The sequence below is a fragment of the Gorilla gorilla genome, chromosome 16, assembly GCF_029281585.2.
Source record: "Gorilla gorilla gorilla isolate KB3781 chromosome 16, NHGRI_mGorGor1-v2.1_pri, whole genome shotgun sequence".
NCBI classification, from domain to species: Eukaryota; Metazoa; Chordata; class Mammalia; order Primates; family Hominidae; genus Gorilla; species Gorilla gorilla.
The window spans coordinates 84,670,998-84,694,580 of record NC_073240.2 but is presented as its reverse complement, the minus strand read 5'-3'; the positions used below and the strand labels follow the sequence as shown (position 1 = coordinate 84,694,580).

At 38.7% G+C, this 23,583-nt stretch overlaps 2 protein-coding genes across 10 annotated transcripts in view; one reads left to right on the top strand and one right to left on the bottom strand.

Annotated features, from left to right (window-relative positions):
* The window catches only part of HDGFL3 (HDGF like 3), a 94,557-nt gene that overhangs the window by 51,211 nt on the left and 19,763 nt on the right, over positions 1-23,583 (top strand). For 4 of the 6 annotated variants that reach the window (XR_008671720.2, XR_008671719.2, XM_031002227.3 and 1 more), the window contains exon 5: positions 4,690-4,836. Coding sequence is in view for 4 of the 6 variants with exons in the window: in XM_031002227.3 (XP_030858087.1) it covers positions 4,690-4,836 (147 nt within the window). In the remaining 2 variants the exon portion in view is untranslated. Of the gene's footprint in view, positions 1-4,689; positions 4,837-16,771; positions 18,253-23,583 lie in introns of those variants that run through there. The other 2 variants (XM_031002228.3, XM_063698784.1) reach the window with 1 other exon arrangement.
* TM6SF1 (transmembrane 6 superfamily member 1) overlaps positions 18,356-23,583 on the bottom strand; it is a 30,422-nt gene continuing 25,194 nt past the window's right edge. For 2 of the 4 annotated variants that reach the window (XM_055362842.2, XM_055362840.2), the window contains one exon: positions 18,697-19,568. In XM_055362842.2, coding sequence (XP_055218817.1) covers positions 19,377-19,568 — 192 coding nt within the window. In that variant the 3' untranslated portion in view covers positions 18,697-19,376. Of the gene's footprint in view, positions 19,569-23,583 lie in introns of all 4 variants that reach the window. The other 2 variants (XM_004056684.4, XM_019011036.3) reach the window with 2 other exon arrangements.

Below are 23,583 nucleotides of genomic sequence, written 5' to 3'. Positions count from 1 at the left end.
AATGAGAAATTTGGATTTTATTCCAAATCTAACAATACTTGAAGATTTTAAACAGAGGAATGACATGATCCTAGATTTACAAATTGAAAGTCTAGGTTTTTTCATATGGTAATTCAGAAATACAATGGAAAGAACTCTGAGATTGTTGAAAATTATTCACCTTTTAGAAACTGAAAGCAAGGTAAATGGATCCTTGAAGACCAAAGATTGGTACAGGTTTCACTATAATTGGTCTGTCACATGATTGAATACCTGGATAAATTACTTCTATTTAAATTCTGGTGTTTAGTGACTGAATATACTTAGGAAACTCTAAAAACAAGTACCTAGAGTTTATTAGATTATCAGCATTTATTTTGGCAGTATATAAAATCTTACCCAACTGGCATACAGGCAGAATTGTGTGAATGCAGCATTATTTCCTGTGTACCTAATGAAAAACATGTGATTGCCTTGGATGGGGATAAAGTTTGCAAATGACGACAAAGTAATTAGAATTTTTCTTGTCAGACTTTATCTTCCATTGTAATTACTTTTTTAAGCTGAATTTCTTTTAGCATTTTGGACTTCATTTAAACACCTACTTGAATTGATTTTACTTAATTTATGATTGCCTGCTGAGCTTCCACCTAATGTGTTGTGCAACCCTAAATTATCTAAGCTACCCAATGTTGCCTAGGCATTTAATAGTGTGGATATGTGGCTTTTAAATGCCATTATTTTATTGCTTGTTACAAAGACCAAAAGTAATGGGGCTCCACCTGGGTGGACTTAAAATTTAGAGCAGAGAAAGGGTAAAGACACACTTAGCTTACTAATGTTTATCTATTTTAAATTAAGGGATCATTTCCTTTGCATTCCTTGAAGATTACAACTTCATGATCATTTAATAGCCTTTTGGCTGGGCACAATGGCTCATACCTGTAATCCCAACACTTTGAGTGGCTGAGACAAGTGGATCTCTTGAGCCCAGGAGTTTGAGACCAGCCTGGGCAACATAGTGAGACCTCATCTCCACAAATAATAAAATTAGCCAGGAGTGATTGCTCACACCTGTAGTCCGGCTACTTGGGAGGCTGAGGTGGAAGGATTGCATGAGCCCAGGAGTCCAGGCGAGTACTGAGCCATGATCATGCCACGGCCCTCCAGCCTGGGAAACAGTGAGACCCTGTCTCAAAAGGGGGAAAAAAAAAAGAATAGCTTTTTATTTTTAATATCAATGAAATAACCTAGCATAATGGTTCTCAAACTATTACATGTTTTAGAATTACATGGAAGACTTATAAAGACAAGCTTACATTGTTTGACAAGCTCGCCACATTGAATAGTTATACTGTGTTTACTAGGAGAACAAAAAGTTTTTCACTTTTACTGTCATTCTTGATCTTAACTGGAAACACTCCACATTTGTATCATTAAATCCCTGTTTTCCCTTCTTGTAAAAAGTAAAAATCACCACATTTTAACATGACATTTTAGGTTTGGTTGGTAGTTTCAGTTAAGTAAAATAGAAACATTGTTGAACCCCATCCCCAGAATTTCTATTTCAGAAGGTCTAGGGTGGGGTCTAGGAATCAAATTTCCAGGTGAGGCTTATCCTGCTGATCTGGGAACCACATTTAGAGAACCGCTCGCCTAGCATAACTTCATTGTTCTCTTTTGCTTCCCAAATGCTTTTTAAAAAACAAATATGGTGATTTTTCCTTTTTTTTTTTTCTTTGTCTTGAGACAGGGTCTTGCTCTGTCACCCAGGCTGGTGTGCAGTGGTGCAATCTCAGCTCACTGCAACCTCTGCCCCCTGGGCTCAAGCTACCCTCCCACCTCAGCCTCCCCAGTAGCTGGGACCACGGGCGTACATCACCACACGCTGCTTTTTTGCTTTTTTATTTTTGCTTTTTTTTTCTTCCAGTAGAGACCGGATTTTATCATGTTGCCCAGGCTGGTCTCAAACTCCTGAGCTCAAACAGTCTGCCCGCCTCAACCTCCCAGAGTGCTGGGATTACAGGTGTGAGCCACTGTGCCCGGCCAGTTTTTATGTCTATTTCTTAAGAGTTGAATAGTCTTCCTTTGCATGGAAAATTAGTGGCTCACAAACTTTTTTTTACTACATTCCAGTTGGGTAGAGGAAAAGGCCCCACACCTGTCTCCTCTACCTCACCTAATTTCAGTTTTCTAAGGAAAACGCTCAGTAATCATAATGAAAAATCATGCTATAGTAGATTTGAGGGAGATTATATGTCTTCTCTCTTTAGCAGTAGGGCTATGGATTATTCATATTTGAGTCATAGCAGATACTGGAAAATCATAGGTCAAAAATATTTTGCATACAAATTATTTACTATATACAATAGGACTAATGAGAGCCTCACAACAAACTAAACTGATGTTGATAAACCACCAGTAATTTTAGTTTAAAAAAAACAAAGATAGCAAAAATCAAACACATAACCAATTTAGGACCACACTGATAAAACTGAGTCCTTCTCCAAAATTACAGGAGTTTCAGTAATCTGAAAAACTTTTCAAGATTACCAAATAGAGCTTGGCAACCAGATTTCTTCATAGAATACTAAATGTTGTGACTCATTAATAAAACACTAGTAATGCCCTAATTCTATTCTGTATATCCCAAATACATGCCAAATTGTAATACTTATAAACTAATTTATAAGGTTACTCGTAAAGATCCTTTATGAGCATTAGAAATTTTAGGGAGTTGTTCATTATTATAAGAACTGCCAGGGGCCAGGCATGGTGGCTCACGCCTGTAATCCCAGCACTTTGGGAGGCCGAGGCGGGCAGATCATGAGGTCAGGAGATCGAGACCATCCTGGCTAACACAGTGAAACCCCATCTCTACTAAAAATACAAAAAAATTAGCCGGGCGTGGTGGCAGGTACCTGTAGTCCCAGCTACTCGGGAGGCTAAGGCAGGAGAATGGCATGGTGTGAACCCTGGAGGCGGAGCTTGCAGTGAGCCGAGATAGCCCCACGGCACTCCAGCCTGGGCAACAGAGCAAGACTCCGTCTTAAAAAAAAAAAAAAAAAAAAAAAGAACTGCGTATCGAGGACTGTTATTTGAAAATCACTATATAAAGCAGTTGCTACATTTTAATAATTATACTATAAGGAGAAAGTGTTTCACTTTTACTATTGTTATTCTTGATCGTCACTTGAAATACTCCACATTTGTATTATTAAATCCCTGTTTCTCTTCATGTAAAAAGTAAAAATCACATTTTAAACTGACATTTTGGGCTTGGCTGGTAGTTTCAGTTAAGTAAAATAGAAACAGTTTAATTATATATTCTGCCACACAGCTAGAGGATGTTTTCTCTTTTTTTGGTTTTTTTTTTTTTTTTTTTTTCGAGACAGAGTCTAACTCTGTCACCCAGGCTTGAGTGTCACTGCAACCTCCACCTCCCAGGTTCACGTGATTCTCCTGCCTCAGCCTCCCAAGTAGCTGAGATTACAGGCCTCCCGCCACCACACCCAGCTAATTTTGTATTTTTAGTAGAGACAGGGTTTTACCATGTTGGCCAGGATGGTCTCAAACCCCTGACCTTAGATGATCTGTCCACCGCAGCCTCCCAAAGTGCTGAGATTAAAGGCGTGAGCCACTGCGCCCAGCCCCAGGTAATTTTTGTAGTTTTAGTAGAGACAGGGTTTTGCCATGTTGGCCAAGCTGATCTCAAACTCCTGACCTTACTTAGGTGATCCACCAGCCTCAGCCTCCCAAAGTGCTGGGATTACAGGCGTGAGCCACCATGCCTGGCCTATGTTTTCTCTTTGAAAGTTGCATTTTAAAAAACTGATTATCTGAAGAAGCTTCAGTTTGCTCATTCGTTTCTGGAAGACCAGAAGTAACTTGGCAAAATCAGTTTTGCCTTACCTCTTACTTGCAACGTGCTTGAAGACTCTTAAAATGTCTCAAAGAGGAAGTGTAGAAAAACACTATATTTTGCTTTCTTAAGGCGCACAATTGGGGCCAGCTTTCTATAATTTTAATGCAATGCTGCCAAGCAACTCTTGAGGCAAACTAATTGTATTTTCATCTTCCTCTAGAGTTCATCTTGTTTTCAAATGCAAGATGACAAGGAAAAAGGACTGGTTCACCAGTATGGCCTTGAGTTCTTAAATAATGCTCCATAATTGAAAAGATTAGTTTATATCAAACAGTTTTATCAAGATGATTCTGGGTATCCCATTAGCCAAACAGCTTCAAGAGGTGTTCCAGCATGAATATCTATATATTCTCTTGGATAGTTCACCTCACTTCTTTCAATTTCCACTACTATAATATGATGGGGAGGACAAGATGACCTTTAGGGTACCTTCCAGTTCTGTAGCCTTCTTAAGGTGGTGTCCATCCAGCTGTATTTATTCATTGACAGTGTTCTAGGTACATTAATCTTCATTTTCTGCTTTTAATATCACATTGCTGGAAATAACTAAGAGGTCACCTAGCCCACTTCTGCTTCCTTTCCATCTAGTTAAACTGAGGTCCAATGAGGTGAAATGATTTGTCCAATGTCACCTAGCTCAGCCTTGGCATACTACATGTTGCGTCAGTATATCCTCTATCAACCACTAAAACTAGATAGACGCAAGTCAGCTATTTCTGCATCTCTTACTTGTACATTTGGATTTCTGCTTTTGACTATAATATTTAACTTGTCTAAACATTTAGAAATCCTCTAAACAGTCCCGGAAATCTCCAGGAGATGAAGATGACAAAGACTGCAAAGAAGAGGAAAACAAAAGCAGCTCTGAGGGTGGAGATGCGGGCAACGACACAAGAAACACAACTTCAGACTTGCAGAAAACCAGTGAAGGGGTAAGGATATGCTTATAATTTCTCTTACCTTCTATTAGAAGACATTTTGCTTCAGATTCAGCATCCATATGTCAGCATTAGTAAACATTGTGTTGATAAATGGAGAAGTATTCTCAGCCTATTATATGCATCCACTCAGCCCTTTAATATAATCAAATTCTTAGAGTCTGAACAAAAGAGCCAAGTAAGAATTATACCTGCCTGTCAATTTGGATCTCTATGAACAGGTTTATTTTTCTTTATACTAACTTTAGCAACTTTAGAGTCTTTTTAAAGTACAATGTGAAATACTGAAATTATGAAATGCCACCTCAAAATTCAACAGTTGTATTTCTTTTATCACAAAATCAATGGCATGTTCAAAATAGAGTATTACATACTGCTGCTTCTTTCCCAGAAGCAGTGTGTAATTCATTGTACCCATGAGGACTTTAAATATGCAAGCAATGTTTGAATATTGATATTTAAAGTACCCCTAGGGACAAATTTGTCTACGATGACTCTTCATAACTTTTGTTAACCTTTGTTAACTTCAAAGCACAGGTAAGTCCACCTTGTAAAAAACTTGGTGAAGGCAAATTTTGCCCCCATGCATTTTCCATGAGTCTTTCCTCTATGAAGACTAGTTAGACAATGTCAAATCATTTAAAAATAATGACGTAAGAAATTTATCTGGTTTCAGCTGAGTTCTTGCCTGTTCATGTCAGTCCTGTTTACCTCTCAACTCTTTTCTTCCTTCATCCCAGTTATCTATAATTACTCCCAAAGTATTATGATTCTGATTGTTCTCTTATTCCTCTCACCCAGCTCAGCCCTACTCTGTCCTCTGCTTATCGTCATCCTCTTGACTTTTCTTTAATAAGTAGTCCTCTATCATTACTCTTGCCAGCAGCCTTCCCAGGGACATATACCTGCTAACAGTCACTGAGAACTTGAACACCTGGCTCACTTGATTTTCTTTCTATTCTACCTGCTACCTTTTATGTCAGGTCGCTTCAATATGCAAATAGCAACAACTCCAACAATTTCTCTTCCCTTTACTACCAAACTTATTTCTAGATGCACTTCTCATGACAAAGGAAGAGTTGTCCTACCCCCTTAATACTCAGAATGTGGTCAGTGAACCAGTAGCATCAACATTAGGTAGGAGCTTGTTAGAAATGCAGCATCTCAGACCTGCCCGAAACTCCAGATTCTGAATCAGAATCTGCATTTTAACTCAACCCCAAGTAATTCATATGCACATGAAAGTCTGAGAAGCACTAATTTACATCTTTCTATTGTCATGGTTCAGAATATTATCTCCTCCTGTTTTCTCCAAAGCACACCCAGTCTTTCGTCCCCTTCTTCTATACCACATCTTCTTTTCCACTGGCTCCTTCCCCTCTGCCTATAAACAGCCTAAGGTCTCCCTTAATCTTGACGATACCTCCCTTCAATCTTACATTTTACCCTTTTCACTTTTCCCTTCATCTCTAACTTCGTAAAAAGAATGATCTTTTCTCCCAGTCTCCATTTCCTCTCCTCCTCCTGATGACTTAACCCATTGCACTCTTATTTCTTCTTTGACCACTTCATTGAAATTGCTCTTGTAAAGGTTCCTAGTGATCCTCTCCTTGCCCAATCCAACGTCTCATTTAGTCTTCGTTTTCACCTCTGCAAAATTTAATACTATCAGACATTTCTCCTCCTGACTTTTCCTCCAGGTTACCAATCTCTTCCGCTTCCTCTCCCTGTTCCTTCTTAGTCTCTTTCTAGAGCTCCTTTCTTCAGTCTGACTTGGCACACTTCTACTCTGAAAACATCTTGTGTTCATCTTATCCATTCATATGATTTCAACTTTACTGATTACGTTTTCATTCTATATATCCTATGCATTGTAGATTCACTGTTCTAACCACTAATAAAACCATTTCTTCTTGAAAGCACCTTAGAACATAATAGCTGCTACCAGCTAGCACTAGTATCCTGTGTGCCACATATTGTGCGTGCTCTGCATTCATTATCTCATTTAATCCTCATACAAACTTCAGGAGGTAGGTGCAGGTATTGCTTTTGCTTTTTAGTTGGGGAAACTGAGACTGAAAGAATTGGCCTAGGATCACACAGCTAGTAAGAGCTCAAGTGGGAAGCAAGAGCCTATTTTTAATGATATATTTGTTATATACAAAATAATATATATAAATATAAGGTTATAAAGCTATAAAGTGACCCTACCACCGAACCTAAAAACTAGAACATCACAATTAACTTGTATCTATTTACGTATTCTTTCCAGTCCCTCTTCCTATCCAGAGATGAGCACTAATGTTGTATTATTTCCTTTTCTTTTTGAAATGTTTGCCCATGCCTAACATATAGGTGTATAAACAGTATATTGTTTAGTATTACTTATTTTTAGCTTTTTAAAAACTTACGACATTCACTCAGCACTGTTTTCCCAAGATTCCTTCATGTGGTTATGTGTAGCAGTAGTCTATTTTAACTACTGTATAATATTCAGTTTTATGGGTATACCACAACTTATTTATCCAGTCTCCTATTGATGGGCAATTGGGTTGTTTCCAGCTTTTTGCAATTAGTATTATTATTATTATTTTTTTCGAGACGGAGTCTCGCTCTGTCGCCCAGGCTGGAGTACAGTGGTGCGATCTCGGCTCACTGCAAGCTCTGCATCCCAGGTTCACACCATTCTCCTGCCTCAGCCTCCCAAGTAGCTGGGACTACAGGCACCCACCACCACGCCTGGCTAATTTTTGTGTATTTTTAGTAGAGACTGGGTTTCACCGTGTTAGCCAGGGTGGTCTCGATCTCCTGACCTCGTGATCTGCCCGCCTCGGCCTCCCAAAGTGCTGGGATTACAGGTGTGAGCCACTGTGCCCGGCCAGCTTTTTGCAATTATTATGAACTGTGTGGCTGTGAGCATTCTCATGCCTGTCTCCTAGTATACGTGTACAAGAGTTTATTTAGGATATGTAACTAGAACTGAAAATACTGAGCCGTGAGTTGATGGATTTTAACTTTACAAGATAATGCCAAATTATTTTCCTTAGTAGTTGGACATTCTCACCAGAGGTGTGGAAGAGTTCCCTGTGATTAACTTGGCATAGTCAGGCTTTTTAATTCTTGCCAATATAGTGAGTATAAAATGGTCATTATAGTGTTAATTTATAATTCTCTGATTAATGATAAGGTTGAGCTGCCTTTCATGTTTATTGACCACCCATGTTTTCTCTTCTGTACAGTGCTTGTTTTGGGTTTTGCCCATTTTCTTATTGGATTTCATTTCTTACTGATTTGTAGGACTTCTCTACATACTCTAGATTCTAACTAACATGGATCATCACATTTCTTGCAGATATCCTCTCCAAGTTTATGGCTTGTCATTCAATTTCTTTCTGATATTTTTAGCAATCAAACTTTTTAAATTTTATTGTATTGTAGTCAGCTTTATCAGACTTTCCTTTTATGGCTAGCATTTTTCTGTCTTGTTTAAGCATAACCATTTGAACCAGCACCATTTATTGCATAGTCCTTCCTTTTTTCTCTGATCCGCAGTGCATCTGTCGTATATTCATAGGTCTCTCTCTGGGTTCTCTATTCTGTTCTGTTGGTCAGTACCACACTCTCTTAATTATAGTAGCTTTATAATGAGTCCTGATATCATGTAGGGCTAATTGAATAGTTTTACTTTTCAAATATTTAATAGTCATGGTCTGGGATAGAAGTTCAAGGAAGGTCTTTTTTTTCTTGATGGGAGAATTTACATATGCTAGTAAGAATGATCCAAGTCAGAAATGATCACAAAATGATAATGTAAGAAAGAATTGCTGAAGCAGTGTCCTTTAGAAAGCAAGAAGGTAGGGCCAGGTGCGGTGGCTCACACCTGTAGTCCCAGCACTTTGGGAGGCCGAGGCAGATGGATCACGAGGTCAAGAGATCGAGACCATCCTGGCCAACATGGTGAAAATACACCATACTAAAAATACAAAAATTGGCTGGGTGTGGTGGTGCGTGCCTGTAGTCCCAACTACTCGGGAGGCTGAGGCACTAAAGTCACTTGAACCCGGGAGGTGGAGGTTGCAGTGAGCTGAGATTACATCACTGCACTCCAGCCTGGTGACAGAGCGAGATTCTGTCTCAAAAAAAAAAAGAAAGAAGGTATAAGATCTGGTGCACATCTGGAGGGGCTACCTTGGTTCATCCATTAAATTGGAAGGAAAGGCAGAGTATTTGGGCACGGATACAGGTAAGTAGATACTTGGAGTGAGAGCTTGTAGAAATTCTTACCTGATTGCTTCTATTTTCTTAAGGAACAAGGTTAGCATTTGAGACTGAGAATAGGAAAAAATGTTGGAAGATTCAAGAGAGAGAAAAAGGTACAAAATAGTCATTTAGAAGAATAAGAGAATGAATGAACTTGGGAAATGAAGTTGAATTGCCAGGTAATACTAAAGGCTTGCTTGAGACCAGTGGTCTTGAATTTGAAGTGAGAGGGGTCACAATGGTTGTGTGTTTTTCTCCAGGCATATTCAATTATTCAGTCACAGAGAGGACAGATAATTGAATTGAACTAGAATTAAGGTTTTCGCAGAGAGTAGGGTAAAGAAGATTAGAGGCCAGGGAATCAAGGATGTGTACGAGGATTATAACAATGGACCATGGAATCCATCATATGTTAAGAGGAAAGATGTAAATGAGAAAGGGAGAGAGTCAACAGAGTTTGAGTATGAGCTGGAAATATAAATGGTGATAGAAGAGTGAGGTTTTTGAATAGAATCATGGAAAGGTTGCAGTAGTTGCCGATGACAGTGCAGGTGCTACTAGTATTTCCAGTGGGACACTTAATTCTTCATTGTACAAGCACTGTCTACATCACAAGACATTTAGTACCCATGGCCCTGTGCGTTAAATGCCAGTAGAACCCCAGAGTTCTTAATAATAACCTAAAATGCCTACATAATTTTGCTTTCAAAACAGTGGCTTAAGACATTATTTATAGTTACTCCCAGTGGTTGTGAATCACTTGTTTTAAGAAAGAACCATGGACTTTGGGAGGCTGAGGTGGGCCGATCACCTGAGGTCAGGTGTTTGAGAGCAGCCTGGCCAATATGGTGAAACCTGTCTCTACTAAAAATGCAAAAATTAGCTGGGCATGGTGTTGCACACCTGTAGTCACAGGTACTTGGGAGGCTGAGGCATGAAAATCGCTTGAACCCGGGAGGCAGAGGTTGCAGTGAGCCAAGATCGAGCCACTGCATTCCAACCTGGGCGACAGAGTGAGACTCTATCTCAAAAAAAAAAAAAAAAAAAAAAAAAAGGAAGAAGAAAGGGAGAGAGAGAAAAAAAAAAGAGAAAGAACAAACCATGGGAGCGAGTGACTGAGGTAGGGTCTTAGAAGACAAGATCTTTGGCAGAGAGGACACCAAGGAACTGAGATACCAGAATGTTAGAAAGATAATCTATGTGGATATTGAAATCACAGGAATTATGATGAATGACAGAGGGCCAGAAGTGAAATCTTTAAAGAGTGAGGAGAATAATCCAGGGAGTCTGTAGATGATTGCAGGAAGGAGGGGAGTAGCTTACACTTAGATTCAAAACTGGGAGGCTTTTATTTTCAGGGAATGTAGGGCACAGGAGAGAGAATGAATAGCTTATAAATAGTAGGGAGGAGCAAGAAGGACACCTTCTCCACCTCCAGGGCAAGTAGTAGTACAAGAGCTGTGGGACAGAACAGAGCTACCATTTGAGAGGGTTACAGGGAAAGAGGCAGCACTACCCTTAGAAGAAAACAGGTTTTAGTTAGAACAAGTTGTTGAGTGGAATTTCTTGGAAATTCAAATTGAGAATATAGGAGTTTTGCTAATGGCTAACTGTGGTTTTCAGGGGGCCCAGTAGAAGAGATTGAAGAATGGGGTTGGGGGTTCTGTTAAGAAATGAGGCCGTAAAAGGACCTGTGCAAAGCTGACTGGGGATATGAGTTCAGGAAGTGATGGGTGCTCTGGAGCCCATCTTGTAGTATCTAGACTAAGCTAGGATAAAGGGCATAATGATAAAAAGCCTGATGGTCTCAAAGCAGATGATGGGTTGATGTTATGCGTATTGTTAAGGGAAAGAAGAGATTTTTACGAGGGTCCCTTTTTGCTCCCAGAGGCTCTCTGAGTACTTCCTCCCTTCTGCCACTAGCAGAAGGAGACAGAAAGGAGCAGGCGCCCTTATCTAGAATACTTGGAGTTCCTTTGATTCATATGGATAGAAGGTGAAAGTTACTCATCTGTGGCCAGGAGGACACCATGCACTGATTGGCTTACACCTGCTGTATTAGTTATCTATTGCCATGTAACTGAAACCTAGTGACTTAAAGCAGCATTTATTATCTCATATTTTCAAGACTCATCAAGAGTCCATTCAGGTGCAACTTGCTAAATCCTCTGTCTCTGGGTCTCTTGCAAAAGGAACTGAGATACCAAAATGCAGTCCACGTGTCAGCAGGAACTCAAATCATCTTAAGGCTCAACTGGGGATGGATCCTCTTCTAAGATCACTCAAATTGTTCCTGGCAGGATTCAGCTCCTCACGGTTGTTGGACTGGAGGCCTCAGTTCCTCATGAGTTGTTTCCCAGAGGCCTCCTCTGATGCCTTGCCCCATGGATCTCACCATGAGGCAGCTCACAGCATGGCAGCTGGCTTCATCAGAGTAAGCAGTAAAGTGTCAGTAAGAGAGAGTGCTGGCAAACAGAAGTCAGTCTTTTGTAACCTAATCTCAGAAGTGACATCCCATCACTTTTGCTTCATTCTGTTTATTACAAGCAAGTCACTAGGTCCAGCCCACACTAAAGGGGCGGTGATTACACAAGAATGTGATGTAGAGATACCGGAGGCAGGAATCATTGGAGACTATATCAGAAGGCTACCTATCCCTAAACCAACTACTGATACAAGAGGATTAGAACTGGCTCACACCATTCAGGATCTCCACACCCCTGGAGCTGGATTCAGGTCGCTAAATCACAAGGTTACCACACAGCTATGGCATCCGCCTGTAGTCCCAACTACTTGGGGGGCTGAGGCGGGAGAATTGCTTGAGCCCAGGAGGGCTGCAGTGAAAGATACTAGTGGTGGGCAGCCTTGTCTGGTGCTGACGATTGCCTGGCAGTCAGTGGAGGGGAAGGTCTGAGAATCGTGCCGTATCGGTAAGTTGGGACTTAAAGTTTGTAATTATTCCAATATATTTACTAGAGATTATTTGGAAAACAGACCCTCAAATGATAATAAAGTCTTATATCATTAAAAACAAACAAACAAAAAAAAAACCACAAGGCTACCACACAATTGGAGGGAGGGACAGAGGATAAACATTGGAATGATAGCTACAATGTTTACTGTAACGATTTACCATGTGGCCATGCCTTTATTCTTCTGACCCTGAACCCATTCTTTCTACAATATAGTGGCTGCTGCCTTATATCTCCCCAGTGCCCCACAAGATTAAGTCTGCGTTCCTTATTCCGTCATACAATGCCTTTCACAGCTGACCCCAGTTTATCTTTGCAGTCTTACCTCTCACCGTTTACTCTCATTTATTCTTGGTCTCAGGACCTCTTTAATACCATTAAAAGTTTGTTTGTTTGAGATGGAGTTTCGCTCTGTCGCCCAGGCTGGAGTGCAGTGGCACGATCTTGGCTCACTGCAACCTCCGCCTCCTGGGTTCAAGCGATCCTCCTGCGTCAGCCTCCTGAGTAGCTGGGATTGCAGGCACGTGCCACCACGCCTGGCCAATTTTGTGTTTTTCGTAGTTAGGATTTCACCACGTTGGCCAGGCTGGTCTCGAACTCCAGACCTCAAGTGATTCGCCCGCCTCAGCCTCCCAAAGTGCTTGGATTACAGGCGTGAGTCACTGCACCTGGTCCCCTTTAAGGGGCCTGTAATCTCAACACTTTGGGAGGCCAAGGTGGGTGGGTCACCTGAGGTCAGGAGTTCAACACCAGCCTGGCCAACATGGTGAAACCCCATCTCTACAAAAAATACAAAATTAGCTGGGCGTGGTGGCATGTGCCCGTAATCCCAGCTACTCAGGAAGCTGAGGCAGAATTGATTAAACCTGGGAGGCGGAGATTGCAGTGAGCTGAGATTGTGCCACTGTACTCCAGCCTGGGTGACAGGGCAAGACTCCGTCTCAAAAAAAAAAGTTATTGAGGGCCCCAAAGAGCTTTGTTTATATATGTGATTGTTAATGATATTTATTTAATTAGAAATAAAAACAAATTTTAAAAATACTTAATTCATTTAATATAATAAATCCATTACTTAAATAGCATTTTTACGAAAATAACATTTCACAGAAAAGTTTGCAGAATGACATTTTTACATTTTTGCAAATCTTTTTAATGTCTGATTTGATAGAAGACAACTAGATCCTCATATCTATTTCTGCATTCTCTTTATTGTAATATATAATTGTGGTTGAAGGTATATGAAGAAAATCTGGTATTATACAGATATTTAATTGAAAAATGGTGATATGAGTATCTTAATCGTCTTGCCTTTTTTTTTTTAAACTTCACGGAGTACATGTGCAGATTTATTATTAAAGGTTAACTCATGTCACAGGTGTTTGTTGTTACCCTGGGTTCTAAGCCTAGTATCCAATAGTTACTTTTTCTGATCCTCTCCCTCCTCTCCTTTACCCTCCAGTAGGCCCTAGTGTCCATTGTTCCCCTCTTTGTGTCCATGAGTTCTCATTATTTAGGTTCCACTTATAAGCAAGAACACGCGGTATCTGGTTTTCTGTTCCTGTGTTAGTTTGTTAAGGATAATGGCCTCTAGCTCTATGCATGTTCCCACAAAAGACATGCTCTCACTCTTTTTAACGGCTGCATGGTATTCCATGGTATATATGTACCACATTTTCTTTATCCAATCTGTCATTGATGGGCATTTAGGTTGATTCCATTTCTTTACTATTGTATACAGCAAGTGCTGCAGTGAACATTCTCATGCATGTGTCTTTATGGTAGAATGATTTATATTACTTTGGGTATATAAGCAGTAATGGGATTGCTGGGTTGAATGGTAGTTCTATTTTTAGCTCTTTGAGGAATTGCCCTACTGATTTCCACAATGGTTGAACTAATTTACAGTCCCACCAACAGCATATAAGCGTTCCCTTTTCTCTGCAACCTTGCCAGCATCTGTTATTTTTTGACTTTTTAGTAATAGTCATTGAGTTGTGTGAAATGGTATGTCACTGCAGTTTTGATTTGCATTTCTCTAATGATCAGCGATACTGAGCTTTTCTTCATATGCCTGTTTGTCTAGCGCTTTGAATAGCTTTCCCCCAGTTAGAAAATATAGGTTCTCTGAATTACTTGGGTCTTCCAAATATTCACTCATTTCAGTACAAAATGTTTTTAATCACATTTTTAATATCACTACCTATCTCATCAGAAAAGTCTTTAAGTATTGGGGCCAAGTTTGGTGGCTCACACCTGTAACCCCAGCACTTTGATAGGCTGAGGCAGGAGGGTAGCTTGAGGCCAGGAGTTCAAGGCTGCAGTGAGCTGTGATCACACCGCTACACTTAGCATGGGCACAAGAGCAAGACCCTGTCTCTGAAAAAAAAGTCTTTAAATATTGGAAAACTGTCAGTCATGGAGGATTTGAAATTCTAGTTTTCACTGAACACTCAAATTTTATCACTGGCAAAAAACAGTTGTTTTTCTGCAAGTAATAAGTTACTTATTTGTTACAACGTGCCAAATTGCCGAGTCTGCATAGCCATATTGAATATCATCATTCCTTCATATCAAAATGGTACTCCTTGAAAAGATCCTTACGGCTTCTGTTGTTTCATAGCTTCTGCTTACAGTGTTCTGGGTATCCTTCAGTTTTGCTGCCACCCTACAGCCTCTCAGTGTGCCTCACATTTAGATACCTCCAGAGAGAATCTGATTGGATTCTCCAGCCATTATCTAATATAGGGGCGCATGGCAACCAGTGCATAAGGAACCACTTGTGGCTACTTACTCAGAGGAGACTTCAGATCTGGGAGATAGTCAGAGTACCATGTCCAGAATATATACCATGATGAATTAGCAAGATGCAGTTTTCAATACATAGATGCAAAGTGATTATGGTATGAGAATTTTTTAATCTCAGATTTTGTAATTTGCTTTTACAAAGCACCTATTTGACAGCACCTTGTTTAAAGACCACAAAAAGCATGTCCTTAAAACTATAGTCACATTCTTGGTGCTCCCTTCACTTTGTTTGGGGTATTAATACTACTCTGAGGCTGCCATGGGACCACCTGTTCCAAAAATATTCTTTGATGTGGATTGAGTAGTTTTTACTGTGATTATTCTACCAAGATAAACATAGAATTTATTGCCTTTCACAGTAATAATAAGAAAACATTGTTAAAGAAGGTTTCGGCCAGGCATGGTGGCTCACGCCTGTAATCCCAGCACTTTGGGAGGCCGCCGAGCCAGGCGGATCACAAGGTCAGGAGTTCGAGACCAGCCTGACCAACGTGGTGAAATCCCATCTCTACTAAAAATACAAAAATTAGTCGGGCATGGTGGCACACACCTGTAATCCCAGCTACTCAGGAGGCTGAGGCAGGAGAATCACTTGAACCAGGGAGGTGGAGGTTGCAGTGAGATCACATCACGCCATTGTACTCCAGCCTAGGTGACAGAGCGAGACTCTGTCTCAAAAAAAAAAAGTTTCTTTGGTTAACTAACAATTTTTCGTTGTTCTAATGGGTGTCTTCCTCCTTCACAAGGGAGGAAGATCCTCCAAAGTATCTGTGAGTATAATCTTATAACTGGTGTTTTTGTTAAGAAATAATTAGGAGTCACCAGGCACTCCATTTTTTAAGTTCACAAATTTCAAACTTTTTTTTTAAAGATTTACTTCCTCATTTTAATAGGGACAGAAGGATAAAAAGTATATTTCTGCCATCTTAGGGGGATGGAAGTTTTGGTAACTCTCTCTCCTTTGAAGGTCCTGGAATCGTTTATTATAATATATACTATTTAGTATACATGTTGGGCTGTCTGAATGAGAACATACCCATCAGTGTGCACATGTGCTTACAAACATGTTCATTCATTTAGTGAAATTAAGAGCAGAAGCAGGCTGTTTTTAGAAAAAATATTTGAGGGCTGAGTTCCCTCTTTCATTCATCCCATGAGGGTATTACTAGGGGGTTTAATATATTTGGGTTAATGATGAGGGGGGAAAAATAGCATCCTTTTGGGGAAATAGAACCAGACACAATTTAAAGTGGGACCCAAATAGAAACATAATTCTTTTATGAAACAAATGTTTTATTTTCTGTTTGTCACACGGATGCCATCTAAATTTTAAAAGAAATCTAGGCTTCCTCTTATCCTTTATGTTTTTTTTAAAAGCAAGAAGTCAGAGACTTTGTACATCGTGATTAACTTCTACATTTGTTTGAGCTATGTGTCACAAGTAATTAAGTTATAAATATTCTGAAGATTAATTGGTGCACACTCTAAGTGCTTTTTAAATTTTACACAGCTTACCTTTCTTTCTGAAGAATGTCCTCACAAAGATAGATTATATCAATTTCTCCACTGATGATGTATTCCAGCAATAAACATAGTCCTAGAATTGTAGAGTGTGCACTGCTGCACTCTGTCCTAACAGACAGTAGACAAGGTTTATAATTTTTTTCTATGGGACACTAAAAATACCCTAGTATTTCCTTTAACTTTTTGCACTGACAGGTCTAAAGCAAAGCCACAGAAGCTGCTCTTGCTCAGTAAGTATTGTTAATGCTGCAGTGCATATTAAAATTTCAGAAAACCCAATTATGTACTATCTAGGTGTGGATAGCTCTCATTGTTAGTATCCTAAATCATCTAAAGGCTTGTTTTCTTTCTTTTTTTTTTTTTTACAGACCTAACTACCATAATGAATGCTGCATATTAAGAGAAACCACAAGAAGGTTATATGTTTGGTTGTCTAATATTCTTGGATTTGATATGAACCAACACATAGTCCTTGTTGTCATTGACAGAACCCCAGTTTGTATGTACATTATTCATATTCCTCTCTGTTGTGTTTCGGGGGGAAAAGACATTTTAGCCTTTTTTAAAAGTTACTGATTTAATTTCATGTTATTTGGTTGCATGAAGTTGCCCTTAACCACTAAGGATTATCAAGATTTTTGCGCAGACTTATACATGTCTAGGATCCTTTTATCAAGGCAGTTAATGATCATCGTTTTCCTGCCTTGACCCCACCATCATCAAACACTCAGTTAAATATAAATTAACATTTTTTAGATGACCACTCAACATAATGCTTAAGAATGGAATTTCCTCTCTGTGACAGAACCCAGGAATTAATTCCTAAATACATAACGTTGGTATATTGAAGACGAAATTAAAATTGTCCTTCAGTTTTGAGGCCATGTGTAAAGTTTAACCATATTGTAAAATATCTATTCCGTATTAGAAATAGCTAGTTGACAGCTTATACTTCTCAAAATTCATATTGTTATGTACACAAACTAAGTTTCTATATGTGAAGTTAGTGAGTCTTTTTGTGTTACTCCAAAATAAAGGCAATGATTTATTTTTTTCCCAGTGCCAATACAATTTTGAGGTAAGCACTCAAGGTGGATACTTTACATTTTAAAGCTGGAATCAGCAACAGCCCTATGGGAAACCAGACAAAGCATTGACTTTTAAATGTAGACTTTTAAAATAAACTGTTTTCTTTTGGAACTACAATTAGAATAGTTAATATTCATCCTTAAACCATTATTATGTGTACATTATTGTTGCTATTGTGATAATAGAGAATTTTATTTATTTTTATGCCAGCTTATATTGTGAGAACACATTTAGTCAGTTTGGGTTTTATCAATCCTGTTAATGCTTGTCCTTGGAACATCTTTCGCGTATTCAAGGTTTGTAGTTGAAAAGTTTACTGTAAAAAAATCAAAAACAAAAAAATGTATTGTTTTTACAGAATAAATTTATTGGAATGTGTACTGGGAGTAAGATTTGAGGTTGTAAGCAAACTAAGTTAGTGTAATTTGGCTTCATATATGTAACGTGAGGTATTAATGTAATTCGTATATTAAAGCAAAAATTGTTCACAGCAAGCTGACAATAGAATCAAGTGCAGGTGAGGGTTTTTATTTTTCTTTCTTTTTTTTTTTTTTTAAACACTCTCTGGGTTTTAGATTATTTGAAAACACTGTAGGGGATGATGGGGAGATGACTACATGATTTGCTTACACTTACATATTTACCAGCCCAGTGGACCCTAGATTTTGTAACTTGATATTATCCATGCATTGATTTGTATCCCATTTTCTTTTGGTTTTCTTGATGAGAGCTAATAAAAACATGAGAAAATGTGAGCAGACCTAAAAGCCTAGGGCCATTAATAATGATGATGGTGATGATGGCAGCTAAGGGTATGAAAGCACCAGTCCGTTTATCATTCCAGGGCACAGTGAGGAGGTGGCTGTTTGTATTTTTGGTGTGTTTCTTTCATTTAGTAAATACTGATTTTCTCTAGTATACTCAACATACAATCCCAAACATGAAAAGTTCATAAAAAGATAGTAGGGTGTCAATCTAATACTTTTTCCTTAAAAGGTACTTTTTAATTTTGAATATTTGAATGTATTTTTTAATTAATGAAATTTAATTCATCAAAAGACCTCTTCATTGCTCACACTGAAACATAAGGGGAATGTAGATGACATTTTGAATTGCAATATACAACTCACAGATTTTCTTTAAAAGCATTTTATGTGTATATATGAAATGTTTCAAATTTAATAAGATTTGTCTTTATAAGAGGCCAAAAATAATTTTATTAAAAATATACACAGAAATACAATAGAAATATTTCCAGCCACCAATAAAACAAGTGTTCATTAAGGATAGAGATAAAGTTACTGATCCCTATTTAGCTGTTTAAATTCACACAAAAAAATTTAGTAAAAGTAATTTTCTTAAAACAGCAGCAAATAATAAACTTTCCTTGGGAAAACATTTTTCAAACAACATTTAAAAATATTCTGATGATTTGCCTTTTATATTGAGTTTAATAATGAAGCATATTCATCTTACTTGCAAAAGTTACTCCTCCAGTCTGCATTCACTGTTTTGAATTTTTTAATATGCACAGGCCATATTCTCTTTTGAATAGTTTCATTTCATGCTCACTACTGTTGGCACTAAATTGTAATTTTTTACACTTATAATTATTTTATATGTCAAACAATATTGAGATGGATGATCAAGTTTATTCACAAATGATTTTGAATATATTTCTTTAAACAAAGTGTTTCTCAAGAATTTCCATTTTCCTTCAAAAAAAATTTACACAATACCATATAGCTCACACATACAGTGCAGAGCAAGAATGTACATATTCTTAAGTACTCACATATGAGAAGAGAGTGAAATGGGACAAAATACCAGTACCAGTATAACAAAAGTTAGTAATTTAGAAAGGAGGAACATGAAGTAATATTTTTATTCCACTTTTTCTTCTGCCTTTGTTTTTATGAAGAACTCTGGTTTGTAGATACAACGATAGGCCAAGAGCTGAGGAAGAACTCCATATGCTATGTTTAATGCTAAAAAAAGGATTTTTGCTTCTTCAGGGACTCTGTAGACATAAGCAGTTCTAGCATGAAGAGATGCACCAATGTGAGAAAACTGAGCCTGTTGCATTTAAAAAAAAAAAAAAATTGGGTAAGCATGAAACGTGTTCAGTTGGATGCATGATGAGTTCTGAATGGTTCATTCAGGCTATGTTTCTGTGCCCTCAAAACCAGTCTCACCTGCAGGCAAAATACCTTCAAACAATCCAGAGTCTTTAATGTCAGAGTCTTTCATTAAATTTAGTCCTTGATTAAATTTAGGGCCATTCTTGATATGACTGTTCAAATAAAGTAGATATTATTTAGTATAGTTTTATCATGCCAGTTGTGTTTTTTAACCATCAAGTGCCCCTTACCAAACATGAGTGGCTCAATCTAATAGAAAAATCTGAATAAAATCTCAAATTTTTTTCTGATTTGCGTTCTGGAGATCCTACATACAGACTCAGTTGTGGTTCACAAATTGTGTTCCAATAAAAATGAAGAAAGCGCAGAGTTTTAAAAAACAAATATTTTTAGCATAACAAACTATTGAAAGGGAAGCACTGGGGGGACCTCAGCTTCATTTATCAGTCTTTCATCTACTCCTTGGAGCAAGAGCTCATACCCTTTCCCTATGTGTTTTTTGTTTCTTCATTTATTCATGTATTTGTTTTTTCTGCAGCTTTTAAAATATTAAGGGTTGTTTGTAAGATAAGGTTGTTACCAACTTGGGTGGAGGTAGGAGTCCGGTTGCTCTTTGTAAAATGGCAAATGTACATGCAGGCAGCCTTTTTAAATCAAATTATAATTTATTTAGAAGTATGACTTGTCAGCATTATCCGCATTTGCAAAATGGCCTCCCTCTCTACTTATATACTTGTTCAGAAAACACATTCAGAATGTGCCAATTGGTCTTTTTTGATATTTTTCGCAAGCACAGAGGAAAACCGTATTGGAAAGGGTAAAACAGACCACAGCAAGATTAAAAGCTCCTGTCAGAAAATTTCCTCAGAAGGCTTGTATCATTACAAAATGTACCCCTGGAGTCTGCATTTTCATATCTTGCTGAAATTCAAGATACACATGAATAAAGGATTGGGAATCTAAATGTAATAAGTAGTAAATTATCAGTTCATCAGGATCAAAGAGACAAAAGACTGCACTATAGAGAAGGCATAGAAGTAACAAGAATGAAGAACTAGATAATTTGCTTTAAATACATATAAGTTATTTTACATTTCCTTCCATATGAAACCAATTTATTCTGCTGAGTGATTTCACAGATAAAGGTGTTACTTACTTGACTTCACCATGACAAGAAAAGGACAAGTTTTTTTAAGCAGCATCTTTATGAATTTTTTATCAGTGGCAGATATTTTAATGGGCTGCATTTTTACAAATTCCTGATATATTCTGGAGACCTGTGGTACATTTTTGCTACTCTGGAGATATAAATTAAATTAGCATGATGTATTGCCAAGGACCAACACGTGGATTGTCTACATTGTGATCCATGAGGCACTGAGAGGACTCGGCCCTCAGATACACCTCCCCTGGGTAGATGCCCAGGCAGAACCCAGCAAATGTATTTGCATCTCTGGGCTCCGAGGACAAAAAAGCCTTGAGAGTAAAGGGCACTTTCAGGGCTGCCCTGAGGAGGTGCTTTCTGGACATTCTAGGAACTCTGAGCAGGAGCATGGCTCCCGTACTGTTTTTCCTTAGGGCCTGTTTTGAATAATAGTGTTTTTCTGAATATATAACCAAGCATTTTCTTCTGGACTGGAAGCCAAATTTGATCCCTGGTTCTCAGAAATCTGGGTTTGGTGGTTCTGTCTTTATAGATACTTGTACACATCACAAAATCACCAAATTTGGGGAAATGCCAACCATACTTTGAGAGAATAAATATGAGCAGTTGTGCCTACTTGCATAGGGGAGCCTGTGTAAAAAGTCAGTGATTCCGTAGGCCCTTTTCCTGCACTAACCAGTGCAGTTAATACCTCATTTTCATGAACAGCAAACTCATGGCAACATTAAGTGAATCATGGCCGGGCACAGTGGCTCACGCCTGTAATCCCAGCACTTTGGGAGGCCAAAGCGGGTGGATCACCTGAGGTCAGGAGTTCAAGACCAGCCTGGCCAACATAGTGAAACCCCATCTCTACTAAAAAATACAAAAAATTAGCCGGGCATGGTGGCAGACGCCTGTAATCTCAGCTGCTCGGGAGGCTGAGGCAGGAGAATTGCTTGAACCCGGGAGTGGAGGTTGCAGTGAGCCAAGATTGCGCCACTGCACTCCAGCCTGGGTGACAGAGTGAGACTCTGTCTTTAAAAAAAAAAAAAAGATTCATGTCCTTAGATTAGATTGTAAGCCCACTGGGCAGGTACTGTGTCTAATGTTTTGTGTGGCACCTATCACATTGTTAGAGCTCAATAAACGTTCAACAACAATGGACTTGTGACTGTCAAAATACAAAAAGGGTCTACAAAGCATTTCTCTAGTTTTGTATGTATTTTAGTAGGCCTCTTTATTCAGAATTATTAAACAAGGCACAAAAATTTTAACATTCATAATCAAAAGAGGCATTTGTATGTGAGAGAAGAACTCTAAGGCCAGTTGTGTGCAGCTCCCAGTACTGCTCATAGTCCTAATGGATGTACTTATGGTGGCCACACTTCCAGCTGAGTGAGCACTTGACCATAGCTTTCTCCTAAGGCATAGGATGTTAAGTGTTCAGGGTTCTGAAGTTCAGAAGAACAGTCTCACCTGAGGAGGTTTCTCTTCCCAAGCACATAGCTAATAAAGGGCTGCAGGTTTTCTCCTGGGTGATGTTCCCAGCAGCACAAGGCCTCTCATGGCAGGACCTGAAGAGCTCAGCCTGAGCCTGTGCTGGGGTCAGGTGGCTCAGTGAACTCAGTGCTGCTGAATTAACAGGAGGCCCAGGATTACAGATATGAGTTGTTGATCCTAGAAATTTCTCCAGAATTTAGCAATGTGAGGTTGAGTCCCTAATAATTTTTCTTCCACTTCATTCTAAATCATTTTCACCTTACAGAAATAATTAAGAGATATACTCTTGATTTTTTTTTAAGAATGGATGATTGGAATGGCAAATGAGACAATAAGGTGAACAAAGGTTAAATTTTAAGAGCTGTTTTCTTACATGTATAGAGACAATCTGTAAAGGATAACTAAGAAAGTTAATCGTGGTTCCAGAAGGTGGAACTGAAAGAGTGTTATATGTCCATGTGAATGTTATAGGCAGAAAACTTAGGTGACCATTGGGACGATAGCCAGGGTCTTTTGCTAATACAGTATAAATAGCTAATCTAGAACTATGTTATCTTTTCTTAGAGTTTTCTGAGCAACATAGTTCATTGGTTCAGAACACTGACTTTGAAACTAGACATCCAGAGTCAAATCACAGCTCCACCACAAACCAGCCGTATGGCCTCGAGTGAGGTGTGGAACCCACCTCATAGGTTGTTATGAGGGTTCAATGAGGTGATGTTTGTGACATGCTTAGACAGTGTCAAGCACTTAGGGCTATTCTGTAGACACAAATACAAAACTGAAATACCCATTCATGATCTGGTGCTCGACTCTGTAGAAAATCTGGGCCCTTTGTTTTTAGATTCTCTTGACCTTTTGACCTTTTTACTTTGAGTGTCTCCATGAAAGGATAAGTACATAAAAGATGTTAAATCAGTATAATTTAATACTAAATAAAGATGTTTAGCAATGAATCACACCAGAAGCAAATGAAGAAAACAAGATTTGCGTTAGTATCCCAACTATCCGTGTTCTTCCTAAACTGTTACTTTCAGATTTTTCTTAACGTCTCCATGAGGAAAAAACCGTATGAAATTTACTTCCAGGCTGAGCGTGGTGGCTCATACCTATAATCCCAGCACTTTGGGACGCCAAGGCGGAAGGGTCACTTGAGACCAGGAGTTTGAGACCAGCCTGGGCAACATAGCAAGACCCTGTCTCAAGTTAAAAAAAAATGATAAAGAAATTTACTTCAGTAGAGTTAACTCTTCACAACCAAATTATTCACACGTAAGTTTCCATATCTCTTTGTGAGAAAAAG